The sequence below is a fragment of the Manacus candei genome, unplaced genomic scaffold, assembly GCF_025592945.1.
Source record: "Manacus candei isolate 608988 ecotype Guabito, Panama unplaced genomic scaffold, ASM2559294v1 h1tg000065l, whole genome shotgun sequence".
NCBI lineage: Eukaryota > Metazoa > Chordata > Aves > Passeriformes > Pipridae > Manacus > Manacus candei.
The window spans coordinates 272,074-293,565 of NW_026138113.1; the positions used below are offsets into that span (position 1 = coordinate 272,074).

At 56.6% G+C, this 21,492-nt stretch overlaps 2 protein-coding genes across 5 annotated transcripts in view; one reads left to right on the top strand and one right to left on the bottom strand.

Annotated features, from left to right (window-relative positions):
* The window catches only part of GSE1 (Gse1 coiled-coil protein), a 103,902-nt gene extending 94,709 nt beyond the window's left edge, over positions 1-9,193 (bottom strand). For 2 of the 4 annotated variants that reach the window (XM_051805712.1, XM_051805709.1), the window contains exon 1: positions 7,265-9,097. In XM_051805712.1, the coding sequence (XP_051661672.1) occupies positions 7,265-8,803 (1,539 nt within the window). In that variant the 5' untranslated portion in view covers positions 8,804-9,097. Of the gene's footprint in view, positions 1-7,264 lie in introns of all 4 variants that reach the window. The other 2 variants (XM_051805708.1, XM_051805710.1) reach the window with 2 other exon arrangements.
* Positions 1-21,492, top strand: part of MAP1LC3B (microtubule associated protein 1 light chain 3 beta) — a 155,554-nt gene that overhangs the window by 29,447 nt on the left and 104,615 nt on the right. The gene's annotated exons all lie outside the window — the stretch shown is intronic.

Consider the following 21,492-nt stretch of genomic DNA (forward strand, 5'->3'; position numbering starts at 1 on the left):
GCAGCTGCTGCTCCAAGCACGCCAGCTCCATGGGTAAACAGATGACTTCAGTCTCCTGAGAGCTACTAAAGCCCAGCAGCACTTGTACTAATGTGGAAGGGGGGAGGAAAATACAGAAAATAAAGAGGGAGAAACAGCATCATACTCATGCCAGGCTGCAAAGCACACCCAGGTAACTCCTCCCAGTCCAGCCAAAACTCCCTTCCAGAGCCATCCCCTTCATCCCTGCTCTGCTACTGAAGATCCAGGGGGGGAAACAAGTCACACAGCAGCCAGGCCAGCTGCATAAGGCTGTTTATCCATCCATGGAACAGCTCAGCTCGCATGTGCTGGGGTAGATGGGGAGCAGAGAGAGGCCGGCACAGCCGCCTTGGAGCAGCTGCTCGCCCGGCAGTGGGAGCAAACCACGACCTGCCCACAGCAGCCCAGGCTGGCACCAGGGCTCCAGCACCCTCCACATGGCTCAGAGAGGGGAACCAGGCTCCGACGGCCGGGAGCAATGCCTTTGGCAAAGGAGCAGCACCGCATCCCCAAAAGCCCGGCTGGCACGCGCTGCTCCACAGCACCGGCTCTGCAAGGAGCCAAGGCACGCTCGAGGCACTGCTGCCACCCGCCTTGGCCATGGGGGACCCAGGGCTGTCACAGCCCTGGGACGGGGCCCGGGAGGATCACGCCGCTGGAAGGTCTCCCATCTCCAGCTGCTCACAGCGGAAGAGAGCCCGGAGTGGCTGGGAGCCTGCCACCAGGTTCCAGGGGCTCCCTCCCCAGCTCCCATGCATGCTCCTGCCCCACCAACTTCTGGGATTTTTCCCAAGTCCCCATCCTGGCAGTCTCCAAGAAGGGCAGCATCCCCTCAACAGAGGGATAAACCTGTTTTGTTTGCAGCATGTGTCCCTCCTCAACAGAGGGACATTTCCAAGCCATCTCTTCAAGCCCAGTGTGCCAGCATGTGGCACAGGCCTTTTGCTGCAGGGAGGAAGGGCAACATCTGGCCAGATGCTGCCAGCACAGCAGCACAGTGGGAGCTGTCTGGTTGATGGCCCACCTTGGGAAGCCGGGGATGCTCAAGGAGCACCCTGCTCCAAGCAGCACATGTCAAAGGCGCTGGCAGGGAGCAAACAGAGCACTCCCCACCCCAAAAATCAGCACAGGAACAGACTGAGGGCACAGCAGGCACCCACCACAGCCAGAGAGGTGCAAACAGGCTCCTGGTTAACCAGCTGTGCCCTGTGCCCAGGAGGTTCCCAAACCATCACGGGTCCCAAAAATGTGCTCAGGAGATGGAGATGGCTCCCTGGCACCAACTTAGCCCCTGAGGACAATGACAGGGAGTGTCAGCACAGGACCCAGCTGGCATGTTGGGGGGCACAGAAGGGCAAAAAGCCAACTCCTGCCATCACTGATGTAGCTGGAAAACCAGGCACCCACGCTGCTGCGCAGGGAAGTCCCTTCTCGCTGGGAAGCAGCCAAAAAGCATCCCAGGCTGCCCTCTGCGACCGTGCTTCCCGGATGGCTGAGAAAGGCCAAGTGTCTGGACAAAACATCTGTCAGGCCGCAACAGCCAGAGCCGTCTGTCTGTCCCTCTACCCCATCTCCCGATTTGGCCACAACTCCAGAGGCTGCTGCAGATGCTTCAGCAGTTGTAAAAGCATTTTCACTGCATGGGATGAGAGTGGAGCTGGTCCCACTCCCGAGGGGACCACGGGGGATATTTCAAGGGGTGCAGCACAGTTTCAGGCCAGTATTTTTGGCAGAAGCGAGGCAGTGCTCGAGCTGCCAGTCCTGTGCTGCTGCTTTTGGGAAAGGCAGGGAGAAGGCAAGGAGCAGAGAGGGGAGGGTGAAAAATAAATATATAGCAGCCAGCTGGTGAGCTGTGGAGTCAGCACAAGGTCTGGAGGACACGGTGCTGGCAGCAGCATGGGAGCCCTGGTATTTTGGACAGCTGGTACAGCAAGGTCAGCCCGGCCAAAGCAAAGACCCCTGTGCTGTTCTTCCTGCTGTGGCTGAAGGACACACACTCCTGGCTGGAAATCCCAGGGGGAGAGCCACCACCCCTTGGGGTGACTCTGAAACAAGCTAAGTGGCGGGTGAGGATGAGGAGGGACAGACGGGTGCGAGTTCCCAGCCCGGCCAGGTACATACCAAACCAGCCCTGACCTCATCGGCAGGGAAAAGCACGCGGCACATTTTCCCCATGTTGTTTCTTTGTTTGCCATCTGGGAACACGATCCCGCAGGAGGCCGTGCCCCGAGACATGAAGTCATATCATGATTATATTGCCACCTCCGTGCCGGGATTGAGATCTCATCCCAAAATGCCAGACTGGGTCGATGTTGGCCACAGCAGCACTGCAGAGGAAGCTGCTTTGCTGAAAGGCAACGTGGGCCTCACTGAAAACATCTTTACATGGACACATGCTGCAAGCAAAACAGGTTTATCCCAATAAAGTTGGCTTAAAACACCTTGGCCTGATTTTGCTCTGTATCTAGTGATGGCAAAAATTGGCACAAACACAGGTATAACCACCAGAACCAACCCCAGCTGGAAGCCAAAGGGCAGAGATGAGTGAGACGAACTCTGCTCCTTCTTTACATTTAAGGATGAGCAGAAGCCTGTGCCACCCCTTTGGAGCCCACACACGAAGCCTGGGGTGGGGACACCCAGAGGTACCCCCAGCTTGGCCAAAAAAGTGCAACCACCCGAAACACTGCCAGTAGCCAGAATGATTTTGGTTTCCTTCAAAATTCATAAAAGATGCAAAGAAAGCAGAGGTGGTGCCTGCCTGGCCATGACCTGGGACACTTCTTTCACATGTCTCATTTTTCACACTGAGGTACACCCAAATATCTGGGAATTTGGCCCACTGGAATGCAGGAGGAGGGTAAGGCATCACCCTCCACCTCCTGGGTTTACTTTTCTGGCATCCAGGAGCTTCAGCTGCTGCTCAGCGTCAGTAGGACAAGGTTTAGTTGAGAACACAAAAACTCTTTGATGTTTGCCCAAAACCTTTTTCAAAAGCCAAAAGGAAAATGCCCACCAACAGCTGTCAGCTCAAAGTAATGATTTGGAAATGCAGCGTGACCTTTGGAGGTTAGAACCTGCAAGAGGGGCGAAATGCCCAGCTGAGCCAACAGCACCACTGCTGATTAGTAAATACAGTGAACTCGGCCTCAGGATCTGACTGTGCCCTGTCAGGCACAGCACCACACAACCAGACCAAGATGTCCTCTGCAAAGTGGGAACAGGACATGGAAAACACCAGGTGATTCTCAGAAACCAGCCTGGGGACAAGGCTGGGGAGAGGCAGCGAGCTCCAGGTGCTCCCAAGGAGCAGGATGGCAGCACCTGTATGACACCATGGAGCACCAAAGCAAACTTGAATACAGAATCACAGAATCATTTAGGTTGGAAAAGCTCTCCGTGATCAAACCCAACCATTCCCCCAGCACTGCCAAGGCCACCACTAAACCATGTTCCCAAGTGCCACATCTACACAGCTTTTAAATCCCTCCAGGGATGGTGACCCCACCACTGCCCTGGGCAGCTGTGCCAGGGCTGGTCAACCCTTTTGGTGAAGGAATTTTCGCTAATACCTAATCTTAATCTGCCCCTGCACAACTCGAGGCTGTTTCCCCTTGTCAGGTCACTTGTTCCCTGGGAGCAGAGCCCAATCCCCATCTGGCTCCACTCTGCTGTCAGGGAGTTGCAGAGAGCAATAAAGTCCCCCCCGAGCCTCCTTTTCTCCTGTCTGAGTCCTCCCAGCTCCCTCAGCAGCTCCTTACTACACTTGTGCTCCAGACCTAGCTCTGTTGCCCCAGTACTGAGCCCTGGGGACACCACTGGTAACCAGACACCGACTGGATATGTCTCCATTCACCACCACTCTCTGGGCCCAGGCAGATTTTTACCCAGTGAACACAAACCCATCCAAGCCACAAACAGCTAGTTTCTCCAGAAGAATGCTCTGTAAAATGCTGCCAAAGTCTTTGCTAAAGTCCATACAGAAAACATCCCCAGCCTTCCCCTCATCCACTACATGTGTCACCTTGTCATGGGAGACCAGGCTGGTCAAGTAGGATGTGCCATTCATGAACCCATGTTGGCTGGGCCTGATCACTTGGTTGTCCTGAGTAGCTTTGCTCTAATTACGGTGGGATTTGAGAGCTTTCCAGAAAATCTGAAAGTATTTCCAGAAAGTTGTCTTCAGGGGGGAACAAAACACCAACCCAAGGGGACTCACTTTTACAGGTACGTAACTGCAGGGAGAGTGGTGGCAGGCGAAGATGGGCAGAGTTGGAAAGGCAGGGGAAGCTTTTCCTGGGGAACACAGGACACCAAAAATGTCAGACTGGTAGAGGAGAAGCAGCCCTTGAGCTTTGCCCCTCCAGAGAGGGCAGGGAGGCTGGAGGGTGGCTTCAGAGGTGGCTTCAGCAGGCACAGCCAGCCAGATCTACACACTGTCCTCTTGCAAGGGCCATAGCTGGAAAGAAGATGCATTCTCACAGCACACATCTGGACACCTCAGAGGGGACCAAGGGTAACAAACCAAGGGATGCCCATCCCGAGTAACCCTTTCCACACTCAGCATTGCCATTTTTTCTTGGGAGGAGAACCCAAACCCACCCTACACCTGCCAACAACAGCAGGGTTCTGCAGCAGCCCCTCTGCAGGAAGAGCTCACCTCCAGGAGACCCTCGTGCAGCAGGTAGGACCACAGACACCATCACACCTTCACACAGCACCATCTGTCCCACTGCTCCCCACCACCAAACCAGAGCAGAGACACCACCCACCCAAAATATCAGTGTCTCTACTCTCCTGACGAGCCTCAGATGTGGAGGTCCATCATCATCACCTCCACGCTGTTACAGAGATGACCTAAGCCTCATCCTGTTCTTTCTGCCCTGCTAAGAGAGAGGGATGTGTAGATGTCTGGTAGCTTTTGGAGTATTTACCTCAAACTTTGAGCCATCTATGTTGACCAGATGCAGGCAGGACAGCAGCAAACCACAGCTCTGCATGCAGGGCTGTGTGAAAAAGCACATGCAGTAAAAAACTGAAATTTCAGAGCTGCAAAGAGGAATGGGGAGACAGTTTTAACTACTCAGGCTCATTCCCTCCTGCCTGGTCCCAGTGGAATGGGGATCTGGGCGTCACACAAGAGTGAAAGGCTCGTCTGGGGTGACTTTCAGCAGCAAGTGTGGCTGAACAAGGGTACAGCTAAATTAGCCAAGTGCCCTACCCAAGCATTAAGCCATGTTTTAAATAACATTGACATCTGTGAGGTCTCAGCCTGTTGGGAAGCATGTGGAGGCAGGGAGGGAAAAGGTGACAGGGCCTTCTGGCCAACCAGAGTCCCCACCAGGACACAGCAGAGCCTGGCTGTGTCATCCCCAGGCAGCTCTGCTGTGCCTCCTGCCACTCTGCCCCTTGCAGCAGCCCCTTAATTTGCTCATTAGCAAATTCACAGGAACAAGAGAGAGGAACTGAATAGTGTCCCTTTCCCTGGACACACTCTGTGTCCTTGTGGGAGTTCGGGATTGGAGCCAGCAGGGACAATGACTAGCATGTCTGAGAAATGCCAGGTTCTGGGCAGGTCACTAAGGAACCCCACGGGAAGCACCTAGAGCACCCACCACCAGTATCCACACTGGGACAGAACTGCTGTCCATAATGCCCTCGTGAGTGGCCTGGGGACATTATGGGGCAGAGACATGGAACACCAGCTGGGGACGTGTATAATGTGGGGACAGCCCCCCTCACCAGCTGCACCCACACGGGCTCTGTTGGGGCAGCACCCCAGCATCACCCCCAGGACAGCACCACGGGATCCTCACCTGACTCCCGACACCCTCCACAGCCATCAGCCACCTCCACTGGCCAAGGCCTCCAGCACCAGACCAGGGGACTGACAGACAGGCACACGGGCACCGTGACTACATGGGCATTGCAACCCACCCAGCAACTGTGAAAGTAAACCATCTGCATCCACAAATGTCCAGAAATTATGTAGGGACCATCCGGCTCAGGCCGATGGAGCCTGGGGGAAACCACCCAAAAGCAACAGCTTCCAGAGGATTCCCATCATCGGCGCCAACCCAACCTCCCGTGCCATCCTGGCACTCTCCAGGTGCGTGCAGCTCCTGCCTGGTGGCTTTCCAAGCAGTGTCCCCCCAAGCTTGGGAGCCAGCACAGCTGAATGGAAAATTATATTTGTAAGCAGCCAAGGGAGAGCGACCCGAGAGAAAAGGAGCGCTGTCTCGGAAGGGCTGGTTTACATTTCTAAAGAAAATGCCAGCGCCTTGGAGAGCCGCAGGGTTCTGGCTACGGATGGAGCAGGGAGGCTTTGAAAATGACCTCAGGGATTTAGGATGCTGGCATTTCAGGGAGCCCAGTCTAGGGCCTGATTTGCAGATACAGAACAGTGGTTCTGGAGAGCTCCTGCAGGCTGGAAATTCAGCGGTAAAAGCTGTTATTTCCCCATCCCATGGGAAAGACAAGCTTGGGAGTAATAAACTTTTGCTCTGCCAAGTCCTTTCTAGGTGATGCCCCCAAAGCACCCTGTGTAACCCCGACGCAAGGCACAAAAAAGAGCAACTGCGGAAACTGGCAGCACCAGTTTCCAGTGATGACACCTGTGACACCCTTGAGGGCTGCAGGGATTTTGGGGGGCACAGGGAAACACTGCCTGGGGTTCCCTTGCTGCAGGATAACCAGAGCACCCAGCCCTGTGCCCACACATCAGCCCCCCAGCTGTGGGAATGGCTGGGGTTTCTCCAAGGGAAACCCTTTGATTAAGGCACCTTGTAAAACTGGACATGTCTTGGGAAGTTTCCTACAGAGGCCATGAGCTCCTTCAAGCTTCCCAAGGATGGTTCTGCAGAGGGCAGGTCAGCCAGCCCTCCTGCCCCTCTGGCACCTCTAAGCACCCTTGATGGCAAGCAGGACAGGATTGGGATTTCCTCTTTTCTGGCTCCCACCTCCCTCGTGGCAGGGCTGTGAGTGAGGGGGTGTCAATAACACGCATTCTTGAACAGGACAGGTCTTGGCTCTTCCCACCTCCTGGAAGGATTTTTACCTGTTCCTTCACAGCTTGACAGCTCCAAAAGTTCATTGCTAAAGGCACCCCATCCATTAGTGTTCACCCTCAGGGACCAGACCCAAAAGAAGAGCATCCATCTATGTCACCGCTCCAACTCCTCCTTGGTTCCAGAGGTGGGAAGTGCTGGGAAAACAGGGATGGGGTCTGGGCCAACTGCCTTACCTTGGGGAGGAGAGCTGGGGGTGCCACTGCCAGCAGCTCTGGCGGGGTCATGCTCCTGCCAGCCAGGACCACGGCACCGCACTCGGCACAAGCGCCGATGGTCAGCTGCTTCCCATCATCCACCAGCAGGCTGTTGGCCACGCGGAGGGTGTAGAGGAAGACGGGAAGTCTGGCCACTTGAACCGCTTTTAATCCAAGGCATCTCTTCTTCTCCTGCCGGCAGAAGAAGCAGACGAAGGTCTCCACTTTGTACTGCCGGGACCAGGCGCTGCTGGGGTGGTGGGAGTTCCTGCCCTCGTGCTGCAGCCACTGTCCCAGCAGGTCGTGGTAGCACAGGATGCAAGTGACCACCAGTCCCGTCGAGTCGGCCGGTCTGGCCCGTGGGGCGGGTGGGTAGACTGTCAAGAAGGGGAAAAAGGGTTCCTTCTCCCCAAATCGTCCCGGAGGGTTGACATTGAGCTGGAACTCTTTGCCAGCTCCCAGCTCAGCCCCGCAGATGTAGCAGATGGAGGTGGGACCAGGTTTGATGACAGCGGGATGGCCAGTCAGGTCACCAGCAGAGAAGACCTGGTGGTACCTCCCCAGGAAGCTCTGCACCGAGGAGATGAGCTCCTCATTGTGACAGGCCCTGTACATGGCCCACAGGTCCTGCAGCACCCCGAAACACTTGCGGCAGCTGCTGACCTCCCAGTGCTTGTTCAGCCCCTTGGCACCGGGCGGGCAGGGCAGGAGGCTGAGGAAGGGGAAATGCATGGTGCTCTTGGCATTGCCATTGGTGATTTTGGCAGCCACCGGCCTCGCCTCCTTGCCGCACTCCTCCCCGCACAGGTAGCAAGCCTCAGGCACCGGTGGGATGCCCGTCCCGTCCTCCTTCATCCCTCGCTGGCCCTTGGCGGGCATGGCCCCGGCGCTCAGGGGCACCACGTAGAGCCGCTGCAGCACGGGCACGTTGGCCAGCTCGAAGCTTTGCCACTGCTGCATGAGGGAGGCAAAGCAGCAGGGACACACCAGGGTGCTGCCGGTGGGAGAGAGGGGCTGGGCACCCGGTGGGGGGTTGTGCAGCCAGAGGAAGGGGAAGAAGGGTCCCGGCGAGGTCTTCTCCTGCTTCTGCACGTGGACGCGGTGCTGGGCGCTGGGTGCCAAGGGGCTGCCGCAGATGTAGCAGGCGGTGCCCGGTGCCCAAGTGGGCCGCTCGCTGCCTTCCTCCTCCTCCTCCTCCTCCTCGCTGGTGATGTTGATCTCGCTGTCCGAGGAGCAGCACGGGGGCCCCCGCTCGCCCCCCGCCGCCGCCGGGGGGGCCCGCGCCGCGCCGCCCGCCCCCTCGGGCTCCGAGAGGGGCTCGGCGTCGGAGAGCTCGGAGAGCTCGGAGCCGGCTGCCGGCCCTTCCTCCTCCTCCTCCTCTTCCTCCTCCTCCTCCTGGTGGCCGGCGGCGCGGCGCGGCGGCGCGGCGGGGTCCCAGCCCGTGGCCCCCCGCCGCAGCCCGGCTCCCCCCGCCGCCGCCGCCGCCTCGCACTGATGGGGCCGCTTGAGCCAGTACATGCGCTTCTCCACCGGCGTGCGGCTGCGCTCGAAGGAGTCCCACTGCTCGCCCAGGAAGCAGCGGCAGACAGCGCAGACCAGGGCGCAGCCCTCCGCCGAGACGGCGCGGGCGCCGGGCGCCGGCTCCTGGTGCTGCAGGAAGGGGAAGAAGGGCCGGTGGTCGCGGGGGGGTCGCACTTGAAGCTTGAGCTCTTTGCCGCGGCTGATGCCGCCGCCGCAGATGAAGCAGCAGAGCGGGGGCGCCGGGGGTTGCGGAGCCCCGGGGCCGCCCCCACCCGCCGCCGCCGCCGCCTCGCCGGCCGCCAGCGCGGCCATCAGCCGCTGCTTGCGGGAGAGCGGCGCCGCCGCTGCCCCCGGCCCCGCCGCCGCCCCCGGCCCCGCCGCGCTCATCGCCGCCCCCGGCTCATCCCGCGGCTCCGCCGGACACGCAGGCTCGGGGGGCGGGTTTGCGGAGCGCTCCCCCCCTCACCACACACCCTCCGCCCGCCTCCTCCCGCCGGGGGAAGGCAGCGAGAAAGGAAAAAAAAAATAAAAATAAAATAACACAAAAAAAAAAAAAATTCCCAACAGCAACAAAATATCCCCGCACGGCAACAAAAATAAACCCGGGATAAAAGTTCGGTGCGAAAGTTTGGGTCCCGCCGGCGGCGCGGAGGAAGGGCGGCTGCCGGCCGCCTCCCGGCCCCGGCGCCCCCGGCCCGGCTCCTCCCCGGCCCCCCCCGCCGCGACCTGCCCGCCCGGGGGGGCCCGGGGGGAGGAACGAGCCGCTGCCGCCCCCCCTGCCCGCCCGGGGGAGCTCGGGGGGAGGAACGAGCCGCTGCCGCCCCCCCGCCCGCCAGCCGCCAGCCCGGCGCGGAGCGAGGGGACCCCACGGGGGACGGACGTGGGGATTTACAAACCCACCCCACCGAGGGGGTTTATAACCGGCCCCACGCGGGGCGGCCCGCACGCATTGTCCCCTCTGCGTCCATCACCGATGTTCCACCCGCGACCCCCTCCCCACGCCATGGCGTTTTGTGCAGCTCCTACTGCCCAAAGCAGCGTGGAAAGGCACTATACCCAGCTTCACGCGGGCAGGACGGATCCCACCGAAAGCACCAGCCCTTTCCTGCCCTTTCCAGCCATTAATTCAGTGTCCCGACCACCCCAGTAATTTATTTCCCATTTTAAAACTCCTGCCACTGTTCCAGTTCAATACCAGATTCTATTTCCCGCTCGGTCCTAAAATGCTGCATCGCTTTGCCACTCACTGGTAAATAGCTGATGTGTTCCCAGCCGGAGCTGGCGGCGTTTCAGCGGTGCATGCAATAATCCCGGTATATCCTTACCTGCCTCGCAGCCTGCGATAAGATTTAATGCTTGTAAAGCACTTTGCTGTCCTTGGACAATAGGCACCGCGGAAGCGCAAACTGTACCCAGGGCCAGCCACAATTAAACCTGACTTATTAACCACCCGAGCAGCTAGTCAGCATGCCCACCAGCTCGGCACAGCTCTCCCGATTAAATAAATATATTAGGAGCTGTAGGGATATTTTTCAAGCAGTCATTTTAGGAGGAAGCCTGCTCCCAGCAGTACTGTTGAGTTTGAGTTCATGGCAAGTCACTGCACAATCCCTGGTGCTGTCCTTGCAAATCCCTGAGCTTGCAGGGTGCAGGAACAAACCCAAAGAGGCAAGGTCAGTGGTTGGATAGGACACAGGGATAGAGGGATAGGAGGGACAGCGGGATGAACGCCTTGAACCAAACGTCAACCCACCCAGATGATGTGGAAAAGCCACATTGTCCCCACTCCTCATCCTCTTGGTGTGGGCACAATCCTCAGGGCACCCTGTCTGCATCCCCCTTGGATTGATCAACTCTCCATGTCGCCTCCCACCTGGATTGCGGGTGACGGCATCCGGCGCTCCCCAGCAACTGGCTGTGAGATCAAACAGATTGTGTGACATCAGCTGGAGCGCGGGCAGGGGCAGGAGGGCTCTTCGGGGACCCGGATCCAGTTTCCACGCAGATGGCTCCAGCAGTAAAGAAGCAGGGGGTGGGAGGCGACACACAAAGCGGGAACACGATACCTTGGGAGAACTGGCTCTATGGGGCTTTTTCAGGGGTTTCCAGAAGACAGCAAGGCCTCGTTATATTTTATTTATTTATAGGACTGATGTGGTGGCTGCTCTATGCACTGAGGGCACTGGGAACGCCACGGCATCAGGATGGACATGACTCAGATGTTCTTTAAAGGTTCACACGGCCTCTCAGTGTCACCCTTTATCCCTGATGGCAAGGGGCCACTGGGCAGAATGGGGTCCCTGACCCCAGGCGGCAGCACCGGATCTGGAAATGCTTCACCCTGGTTGCCCAGCCAGAGCTCCCAGGGGAGCCACAGCCACCGGCTCAGCTCACCCTTCGAGCGCAGCCAACAGATGCTCTCCCGCCTGCTCCGCAGATGGGCGAGAAAACAACGCGCTGCATTCAAGGTCCAGGGCTCAGCAGGGCCAGATCCCCCTCCCCACCCTGCCCTAAAACACCAACCTTCCGTGCCTCTCTCCAGAGGCGCCACAAGCCCTTGGCTCCCCCCACGCCCCACCGGGACACAGCCTCTGAGCAGCTTCCCGGGCCTTGGCTGCGCCCGGACAGAGCAGCTCATTTATCATCCTGTGCTGCCCCGGCCCTGCGGTTGCTGTTTGCAGCAGAGAAGCTGGGAGGGAGAGAAAATTTCTCAAGTCGGCCCCGGCAAGAACTGAAAACATATGCCCTGGCGGCAAACGCGTCCCCCGGGGCGTGCAGGGATCAAGGCGAGCCTAGCGCAGGATTTTCCACCGCGGCTCCCGCCGGCGCGCAGCCCTCCTGCCAGAGCCGGCATTTTAAAGCGACCCGAGGGCTGGGGTTGGTGACAGCCAGGTCCACTCCCCCGAGCCCGGCACTGTGGGGATAGCGGGATGCAATGCAGCTGGAGCGGGATGCAGTGCAGGGTGGCTCCTCGCTCACATTGGACGGGTGCAGTCCAGTGTCAGGAGGCAAATATCCTACTGCACCCACCTTAGACCTCCTTGTGATGAAGAGATATCCCCTTGCACGAAGACAAGCCCCAGGGACAGATGTCCCTTACAGGGTTAGGGACAGATTGTGTCAGAACTCAGCACAAGTTGTTCAATGTGCTGTACAAACAGCCCTGAGAGGCCGCATGGCGCGGCTCCCCCAGCTTGGATCGGGCAGGGATTCAGCATGGATGCAAGAGCAGCCTGCCCAGTGCTGGGGCCATCCCCATACTCATCTTTATTTGCATCCCCATCCTCAGTCCCATTCCTGTTCCCATCCTTATCTCCATCCCCATTCCTGCCTCCATTCCTCTGCCCATTCCCATTGCCACCCCCATTCTTACCTTTATCCTCATCCCCATTTCTGTCTCCATCCCCATCTCCATCCACATGCTTATCCTTATCATCCCTGTTCCTCTTTCTCTTCCTGTTTCCATGCCCATCCCCACTGCCATCCTTATCCTTTATCCTTATCCTCATCCTCATCCCCCTTCCTTTCTCCATTCCTGTCCCCATTTTCATCCTTATTCTGACCCTCATTCCCATCTCCATCTGTATCCTCATCCCCATTTCTATCCCAATCCCTATCTCCATCATTATCCTTAACTCCATCCCCATTCTCACCCCATGGTCATCCCATTTTCATTCCCGTCTCCATCCCCATCCCTATCCCAAACCCCATCTCTGTCCCTATCCCTATCCCTATCCCTATCCCTATCCCTATCCCTATCCCTATCCCTATCCCTATCCCTATCCCTATCCCATCCTTATCCCTATCCTTATACTTACCCCAATCTCCATCCCTATCCCTATCCCTGTCCCTATCCCCATCCCTCTGGCCCTTGGGGCACTGCAGGATGCTGCCAAGCAGCACCCACTCTGTGGAACCCTTAGGAGCAGCCACGTGCTGCAGATCCTGCGTCTCCGGGACCGGGAGGTTAATATGGAAATTACCAACTGCTTATTCCTTCCAGCTGTTGCTGTGAGTCATCAAGTGCCTTAAAGAGCATTTCAAACAACACAGTGCCTTTGAGACAGCGTGACTGTTCCCCCAGCCACCCCCTCCGGATAATCCTCGGCAGGGTCTGCTGTTTGAAAAGGGAATATTTCTCAAAGAGGCAATTCCCAGCCGTGCATGGCCGGGGAGGCAGAACAGCCGCTGCCTCGTCACAGCGCCTGTCCAGGCTCCCACCTCCACCCATGGGCTCCAGGCGCCCTGCCAGAGAGCAAACCCAGGCAGGGAAGGGCACTGGGAAGGGCAGCCCAGCCCTGCCATCATCCCTGCTCGAAATCCAGCAGGGACATCTAAATGCCCTGCCATGATCCCTGCTATGCCACCTGCGGAAACTGAGGCACGGGGCGCCCAAGCTGAGCACCACAGTGTCACCTGCCCAGGGCGAAGGTGGCAGGGTGGCCTCTGTGGGACGCTGGGGCACTGGCCTGAGGTTCAGCGACCTTGAACTCTGCACTCAGCATCTGTATTTTTCTCTGCAAGCTTTTTTTTCGCTTTATTTTCAAAAGGCTGATCTCCACACTCGGTGCTGATATTTTAGATGGAAAATATATGGCTGCATCATGGAAACAGTCAGGATATATCCCTTATCTTCTGCTTTAACTTTTCTTTGAACTTCTGGACTTGCTTAATTGATTTTTTTTTTTTTTTTTACTGTTCCATTTGCTGGAAAAGCTCAGCTTTTCTCCTCCTTGTAAACTATTTCCCCCGGTCCTTCATGTGGCCATGCAGGTGAGTCAAGGATGCTCTCAGCCAAGATCACAGCTGGTGTGAGCAGGAACATCTGCCTCTGCACGGTGGGGAGCCTGAAATAAAAAAATAATGACCCAAGAAAAGCTGTGCACAGGTGACAGGGAGCTGTGGGGTGAGCCAAGAGGAAGGGGACATGGCCATCCCATGCTGGAATCACAGCTATGAACCAAGGGAGGATCCTGGGTGGTCCATGCCTGGGAGGAATGCTGCTGGGATAGTCCCCACCAGGAAGGATGGAGTTGACCTTGTGCCCCATCTCTTTCTTCCTCACACTGGGACCAAGCCCCAATTCCCCCAGTGTCCCCAAGCCCTGTGAGACAGGAGGGAACCATGTCCCCTGTGAGGCACAAGGGCCCAGTTGCTGGTTGTGGTTTTTTTCTTTATAAGATTTTTGTTTTTAAGAGGTTTTTTTCCTTTCCTTTCCAGAGCAAGCAGCTCCACAAATGCCAAGTGCTGGTGCCAAAGGGCCATGTCAACAAAGAAGAATGAGTGTGGCTGTTAGAGGCTGCTATTAAAAAGGGTGGAGAAGAGAGGGAGGGCAGAGGGGGGAAAAGGAAGAAAAGGTTTGTCAATGCAAATAATAACAGTTTGCAGAGCAGTAAAAAAACCAGGAGCAGCAGCTGCCCCCCTGCAGTGCCCTTGGGTGCTTGTGCTGAGCAGGGACTCTGCACTTTCCAGAACACAAACCCATCCCAGCAATTTGGCATCCCCTGTGGGCAGCAGGAAGCGTTTTCCAAGCTCCAAGTATTTTCCAAGCCCGCTGTGCTCCTGCTTGGCCTTCAGGCCCTGATGCAGGGAGCCGTGGCAGGGCTGTGCATGGCATCGGCTCCCCGGCACGCGGCGGGGCAGGTCGAGGTCCTGCCCCATGAGTGCCAGGAGCTATTTCTAGGTAAGCCCTGGTTGCTGCCGAGTGGGATGGGAGGGAAGGAGCCTCTCACATGACGCCGAAGATGCAACAGGAAGACGTGGTCTCTGGTTTCAGCTTTCTATTCCCAGCCCATTATTCACCAGCCGAAGATGCATCTGCCCCGCTGGGCAGCCACGGGGAGCTGGGGCTGCATCCACGGCTGGTGGAGCTCCAAAAGAGCCCAAGGGAGTTGGGCACCCTCATCTCCCAGGGAAGCAGGGAGAGGTAGTAACTTCTGCCCAGCCAAAAATCCCCTTTGGCATTGCCTCTCCCCCCTGCCAGTATCTGGTACCTGGGATGTTAAACCCAGGCTGTGGCAATGCCTGGGATGCCCAAGTAGCACTGTATGGGAAAAGACAAACCAAGCAGAGAGAGAGAGAGAGAGAGAAACAAAGATAGAATCTTACTCCAAAATCCAACTTGAAAGTATTTTTGAGGATAACCCACCAGTTTACTGCATTTTGACTTTTTCAAAAATATTCTTGCTTTTTGAAGCAGACCATGGTCTGCCCTTAGCCATGATTTTATTCCCATATCAGCACATACCTTTCACATGCCACAACCCAGCCTCTGTGCAACAGTAGGAAGAAGGAAAACCCCTGGAAAGGCCAAATTTTTAAGTATTTTCCCTCCCCCTAAAAAAAAAAAAACAACACTTTGGTCAGAATTGAGATGTTCCCACAGAAATTGGTATTTCCCGATGGAAAAACATTCCATCAGCAAAACACTGACCTGCTCCGGTTACAGCCTGGTCATGGCGATGAGGCAAAGCAGCTGGGAAAGGAATTAGAAGGGAGCTGGAGAGCTGCATGGCTTCACCACATCCCACAGCCCCGGCAGTGAGCCGGCAGCACAGACCCCGCTCCTCTCCAGTGATTCCCGTTTGTGGGATATGGATAAGCCAGGAAGAGCCAAGCTGTCAGCAGAGCACCCAGCCAGCAGCACCCTGAGATCCCAGCACCAGCAGTTGTCACCCCATCATCACCCCAACCCCGTGATAGTTCATCAGAGTGTGACCACCCACAGTTCCTGCTCCCCCAAAGCCTACTGGAGCTCAGGAGAGCCAAGGGTACCAGATGTTCCCAAGGATGAAGCTCTGCAAACAAACCCAGCCTGGCCCACCCTCCTGATTGGGAACATCTTCCTGGATTTAGTGAGCTGAGGGAGGAGATTAACAGACCAAGGGCTGGAGCTCAGCAGGTTCATCACCAGGGCTGGAGATCAAGGGCTGCTGCTGGTGTCTTCACACTAAGAATTGGTGGAAGTGCTTGTTTGGGAGGTTCTCCTGTGCCCTCGGGTGGCCAAGCAATGGATAGATGGGGTTTGTTTTCATTCTTTTGTGAAGGCAGGTTGGTAAATGCAGGCTGGAGTACACCAGTAATCAATCTTCCCTTCTGCAGCCAAGGGGTGAGAAGAGAAACTCCTGTGTTGGAAAGGTTTTTGTTGGCAATACAGGGGCAGAAGTCCGTGGTCACACAGCAGCAAGTGGAGCCCATGCAGGGTCCAGCCCCTTCATGGCAAGCACAGATGCCAGGGAAAGGTGCCATGATGTAGGTGACACAGGCACTCACACCTGTTGCTGTGGGCTCACCTTCCCTAGATGGCACTGGATCCCATCAGCTGTGATGGACACATCCCTTCGGATGCAGGCTGGAGCTGTCACACCTGGAAAAACTGAGGCAAAGGGGCTAATCTGGAAATCTGTGGAAATGTGAGCCCAGACCTCCCAAATTCCCATAACACCAGCTCATCACTTCCCTGTACCAATCCCTGCTCCCCTCTTCCTGTCAAAAGGCACCACCAGCCCCCAGAGACCCTTACCAACCTTGGAAGGTACCTCTGTGGCCACAAAGCCTTCCCTCCTCCTGCAGCTTCCATGTGGGCCAGGCATCATCTCCTTTGCCAGTTCCTGTCTGATTGAAGAGCAGTGTGTCCTGCTAATCGCTTCCCAGACCAAATATGGGTTTCCAGCAGGGATTTGCCCCCTCCAGCCATGCAGATGCTCTCAGAGTCCAGCAGTCCCTGCCCTGGGGACCTCCCCACACCTCCAGCCACACTGCGGGACTCAGGAGTACCAGTCATGATGAGGACACTGGATCTCTTGACCTGTGCCCAGGTTGTTTCCCAGGCAAGCAACATCCCCTTCCCATGAGGAATTTTGCCTGCATATCTCCTTTGACCTCTGCTAAACACATCAATCCCGAGGGATGCACTCGACCCGCTGGAGGCAGCAGAGATGAAGCCTGATCCCACTGGGAAAATATGCCTTCATCCACGGGGATTCCACACACATGCAACCTCAAATCAGGGTGCACCCCAAACCCAGCATCCCCCCATTCCTCCCCCCTCCTGCCCTTTCCCTAAATCAACACCAGCAACCAAAAGCAAGTTTATCTTAAAGACTTTTTAAAATGTATATAAAAAAAATACAGCTTCATCGGAAAGGCTTTTTTTTTTCCTTTTTTTTGGGGGGGAAAGGTTTATGCCTCCTTGGAGACCTCTTCAATAAAACGCATTCTGGCTCTCCGAGCGTCTGACTGCAAATCAGGTTCCAGCCGTTCCCTTCCTGTGCCGACCTGCTGGAGTCGGCTGTTATTCTTGGCAGGGTGCCCTGAAGGAAGAAAAAAATTCCCCCCCCCAAGCTCCCAGCGGCTGGGAAATGCTGATGACATGACACCTTCCAGCATTCTTCAAGGTCAAGAGGGGAGGGAGGGAAATGAAAGGGGAGAGGGTTTTTTTTTTCTGTTGTTAGCGTGGGTTATTGCTTCGCTCAGGCATTTCCCTTTGATGCTTGCTCCTTGTTACACAAGATGTTGCAGGCTCCCCGTGCCCAGGGTACAAGCTCACCCTCTTCCCTGCTCCTCAACAGCAGGGATCTGCACTCCCAAGGGCATTTTGAGACCAGCGCTGTGTGGGCTGAGCTTCAACCCAAGCTGGTTTTAACCTGCACATCTCAAGGAGCGTCACGTTTGCCCCATCTCAAGCTGCCCCACAGAGTTCCATCCTCCAGGACTGCCAGCGCATGGATGCCCCCATAACCCCACCAACCAGGAGCCTGTGGGCCCTATTCCAAAACAAAAGCTTCCTCCATGACATCTGCCCCCAGCACTGGCCCACAGGGTCACCCACACAGAAAACCCTGGTCCCCCTTGGCTGGCCCCAGGCACTGCAGCCAACTGATAGGGACACACAGCACCCTTGGGGGTCCCCTGCCTGCAGGACTTCTCCTCTGACAAATAAAACTTGGCACCTCTCTCCTTGAGATCCAACAAATCTCTGCTAATCCCCCTGCTCCCGGCTGCCAAATCCTCCTCCTCCTCCTCCCCCCAGCCAAGGTGCAGAGCTCTTCAAGGCAAGTTGCACACAACCATTAATCCTCACAACAAGGAATAGCCCTTCTCAGAGCTGAGGGAGCGGGCACAGAGGACGAGTGGCAGTGCCAATGTCCTGCCAGTGACAGGAAGGATGCTGCACCCCTGAGAGAGGTTTTGGTTGATGCCCCAACTCTGGGCTGATGTGCTGCCAGAGCAGACAGCTCTGGCCATTCTGTCCCCAAGGATGGATGCTTTAGCTCTCCTGTTTTTCCCAGCCCACATTAGAAGGAAGATTCAAAACAATCCAAGCACTGTGATGAGGGGAAGCAGAGCAGGGGCCAGAAGTGGTGGTCAGGGACAAGGGAACAAGGCGGGGACAGCGCTCCCAGTGTGTGCAGACAGGCTTGGAATGGGGTGACATCCCTGGTCCCCTGGGAGCCCCAGCACATTGCTCACATCCTCACAACTTGCATCACCACGCCTGCGGTTCGGGATCTTCCTCAGGGGACTGTGCTCCTCCTACTCTGTGTCCGGCTGAGCTCTCACTGGCACAACATTCCCTGAGACTGCCAAGGATGCTCTAGGATCATCTTTAGGAGCAGATACGAGCTAAACCACTTGCCCTGGGGATCCCGCTGCCTCCTTTACGTGGTACTTTTTTGGGGACAGGGTGTGAACAAGCCTGTTGGTTGAGTTGGACCAGACCAGGGCAGATGGGGCTCCAGCCTCCTTGATGGCTCTCAGCCCTCCCTCATGTCATGGGAACTGGTCCCGAGATTACCAGGACCACAGCACCTGGGCTTGCCCTGGGGCTGGCTTGGAAAGGAGCACTGGAGAATCCCCAGGACACCCCAGCATCCCTGCGGGCTGCAGGTTCCCCTGGAAGCTGGTGGACGGACACATCCTGCTCCAAGGGCTGCCGGAGGAAATCCTGGAAGGCCATCTTACAATGCAGCCCTTCCTGTCCCCGAAGGACCGCCGAGCACGGAAAAGGCACTGTGGGCTGACGGCACCGGCTGGCCCTGGGGGGACACGGTCCTACCCCCCGGCACCTTGCTGTCCAGCCCACCTGGGGCCTGCTTCCCCCCGGGCTCCCGGCCAGCACCGCTGCTTTGTCTGCAAAATCCACAAACACAATGGGAGCAGTGGGTGGATTGCCCGGGAACCCACCGGAGCAGAGACAAGGACACAGCTGGGGCAAGACGGGGAGATGCTATCACTGGGGATGCTCCTTGGCACGTCCTGGCCCCGGTGCTGATCCCTCTGTTCTCTGTCCTGGTGACATCCCACCTGCACAACAAAGGGAAATGTCTCATTAATGTCCCCAAGCTGCCCTTCTGCTCCTTCCAGCCCTGTGATGCCCCCGGGGTCCCTCAGCCCTGTGTTTGGGGCAGGGAGGTGGGGTGGCAGCAGGTCACGTCCCAGCCCTGCAGTGACAGGCTCGGCACGGGGCTCCCGTGTTATTGTTCCCGGTTGTTTTCCAGTGGGGAGGCCACAGGGCCAGCTGGCTGCCGCCAGCCTGGAACAGCGTGGCCTATTTTAAACCGCTTGCACAAGGAGTCAGCAGCTCCAGCTCGGATTTTTTCCGAACTTTATTTGTCCAAACGCTCTGCAGGGAAGGGAGGGAGGGAGAGCAGGAGGTGGGGGAGCAGCTCCCGGCTTGCTCTGTCGCCAGCAGCTCACCTGCACCGTGGTGGTCCAGGATGCCACAGCAAGGATGCTGCGTGCAACACCCCACCATGGAGGAGTCCCCAAATCCCACAGGGTCAACAGGAATGCTGGAAGTGAGGGGGTCAGAGCATCAGAGCCAGTATCCTGCCTTTAAAAGACAGCAGATACCTGTCTACGAGCTGAGTTATGTCTCTTGGGAGCATCCTGAGGGTAGGCAGCTCTGCTGTGCAGAGGCTTATGCCAAGCAGCCACCCACAGGGAAAGACCCAGTGGGAGCCAGGATAAAATCCCAGCCTGGCCTTGGTGTGAGCACCAGTGGGGCTCAGAGACACCCAGAAAAGGGGGCTGGAAAACCCTCCCTCTCCCATGACGGTCCCAGTCTCATTGTTTCCCCTGTGCCACGGCCATCCTCCTGAGGATGATGAGACCTGTGGATGAAATACTGACTGTGCAGTAATTAAATATTGACAAGTTTAAATTAAAATCCCCAATTTGCTCTTTTTCACAAAGAATCACATCTGCTACAAACTTTTTGGGAGGGCAACCCTTCCCTGAAGGTCCCAAAGGACTTAGAAACACTGAGCAGGGAAGCACCTTCTTCCCAGCAGAAGACTTGATATTCCACAGTGCAACCAGGGTATCCATCACCCAGGATTTTTTTTCAATGCCATTTTCTTTAGCCCAAACTTCTTCCTATACCTCTTTATGAAATGACTCCTCCTGCCTGGGCTGAGGTGAGTTCAGAAGAACCCTTCCAGCTCCTGTCTGAAATCCAACATCTCTCACAAGGGTCGGCAGCCAAAGTGATGTAAAACATGATTTCCTAACTCTGCCGGTGGGAAATCACTGGAGAACAGAGGGGATGACTATGGTTTAAAAAATTTAATTGTGCTCAAAGATTTTTTTTTAACTTCTTCCCCAAAGAAGTGGGAGATGCTGTGGCCAGTAGAAATAAATTACCTTTTCCAGAGTTACCAGACCCTTTGCTCACAAGAGGGGGACTGAACTTCTGCTTGGGGGGGAACTTGGCCTGTGATGGAGGTCCCGGAGCAGCCTGAACACCAAGGCACGGGTTTTGTAACCGCTAAACCACCCAGCTCACAAAACCTACATCCTGGGCTTTAAGCTCTTGGCTGGAGGCCCTTCTGAGCTTTTGAGTTTGAAGAACAGCTCAACTCTTGGAAGAAAAGGCAAGGGGAAAAAGTTATCAGCTGTTGAGTGCTAGTTGGATGGGATAGAACTGCTGAGCCTCACGCCGGCCGGGTGGACGGCCAGGGAGCTCCACGGATGTCATATTGGCCCAAGGCAATATGTTTATGGCCCTGGCTGGAAGCCCTTCTGAGAAACCCATCGCAGTGATTTACAGCGCTTCCGATGTACACGGAGCCATTCCTCTTCCACTGACCAGCCTGAAAAGAAAACATCTGCAATATGTCAAAGTCAGGGAGGGGGATGAAGGCGTAAATAAGTGTGTGTACTGGAGGGCAGGGCGACACGAGTCCCGGCACGTCCCCGCGCCCGGCGCCGGGGCAACAGAGCAGCCAGTCCCACTCGAGGACACCCGGATCCTGCTCACTGCCCTTCCCAGGGTTTTCTCTCCAGCAGCAGAGCAGAGGTGCTAAAATATGGTTTAAATAAACAGGCTGACTTTTGCACCAGAGCTGGCTGGGGAGGATGGAGCCCAGCTCTGTTTAAGGCTGGATTTACCCCGGCAAGCCCAGTGTGGTGGGAGTGTACCCAGCAGCCCCTGGCTCCAACGCCCACAGCAGCATCCCAGATGTTGAAGGCTGCACCCACACCCTCCTGCTGCTGTCCCCAGGCAGGCGCTGCCAGCAGAGGGGTCTGACCCACACGCAGCCCCCCAGGTACCAGCTGGGGTCCCCCACCTTGGTTGCATGGCTTTGCCATCTGTCACAGTCCCCACAGACTGGGATGTGGGAAGCAAATATGGCCACGATATCTGATTTCCCCTGGATTTTACTCCAGCTCTTTGGGGGGCG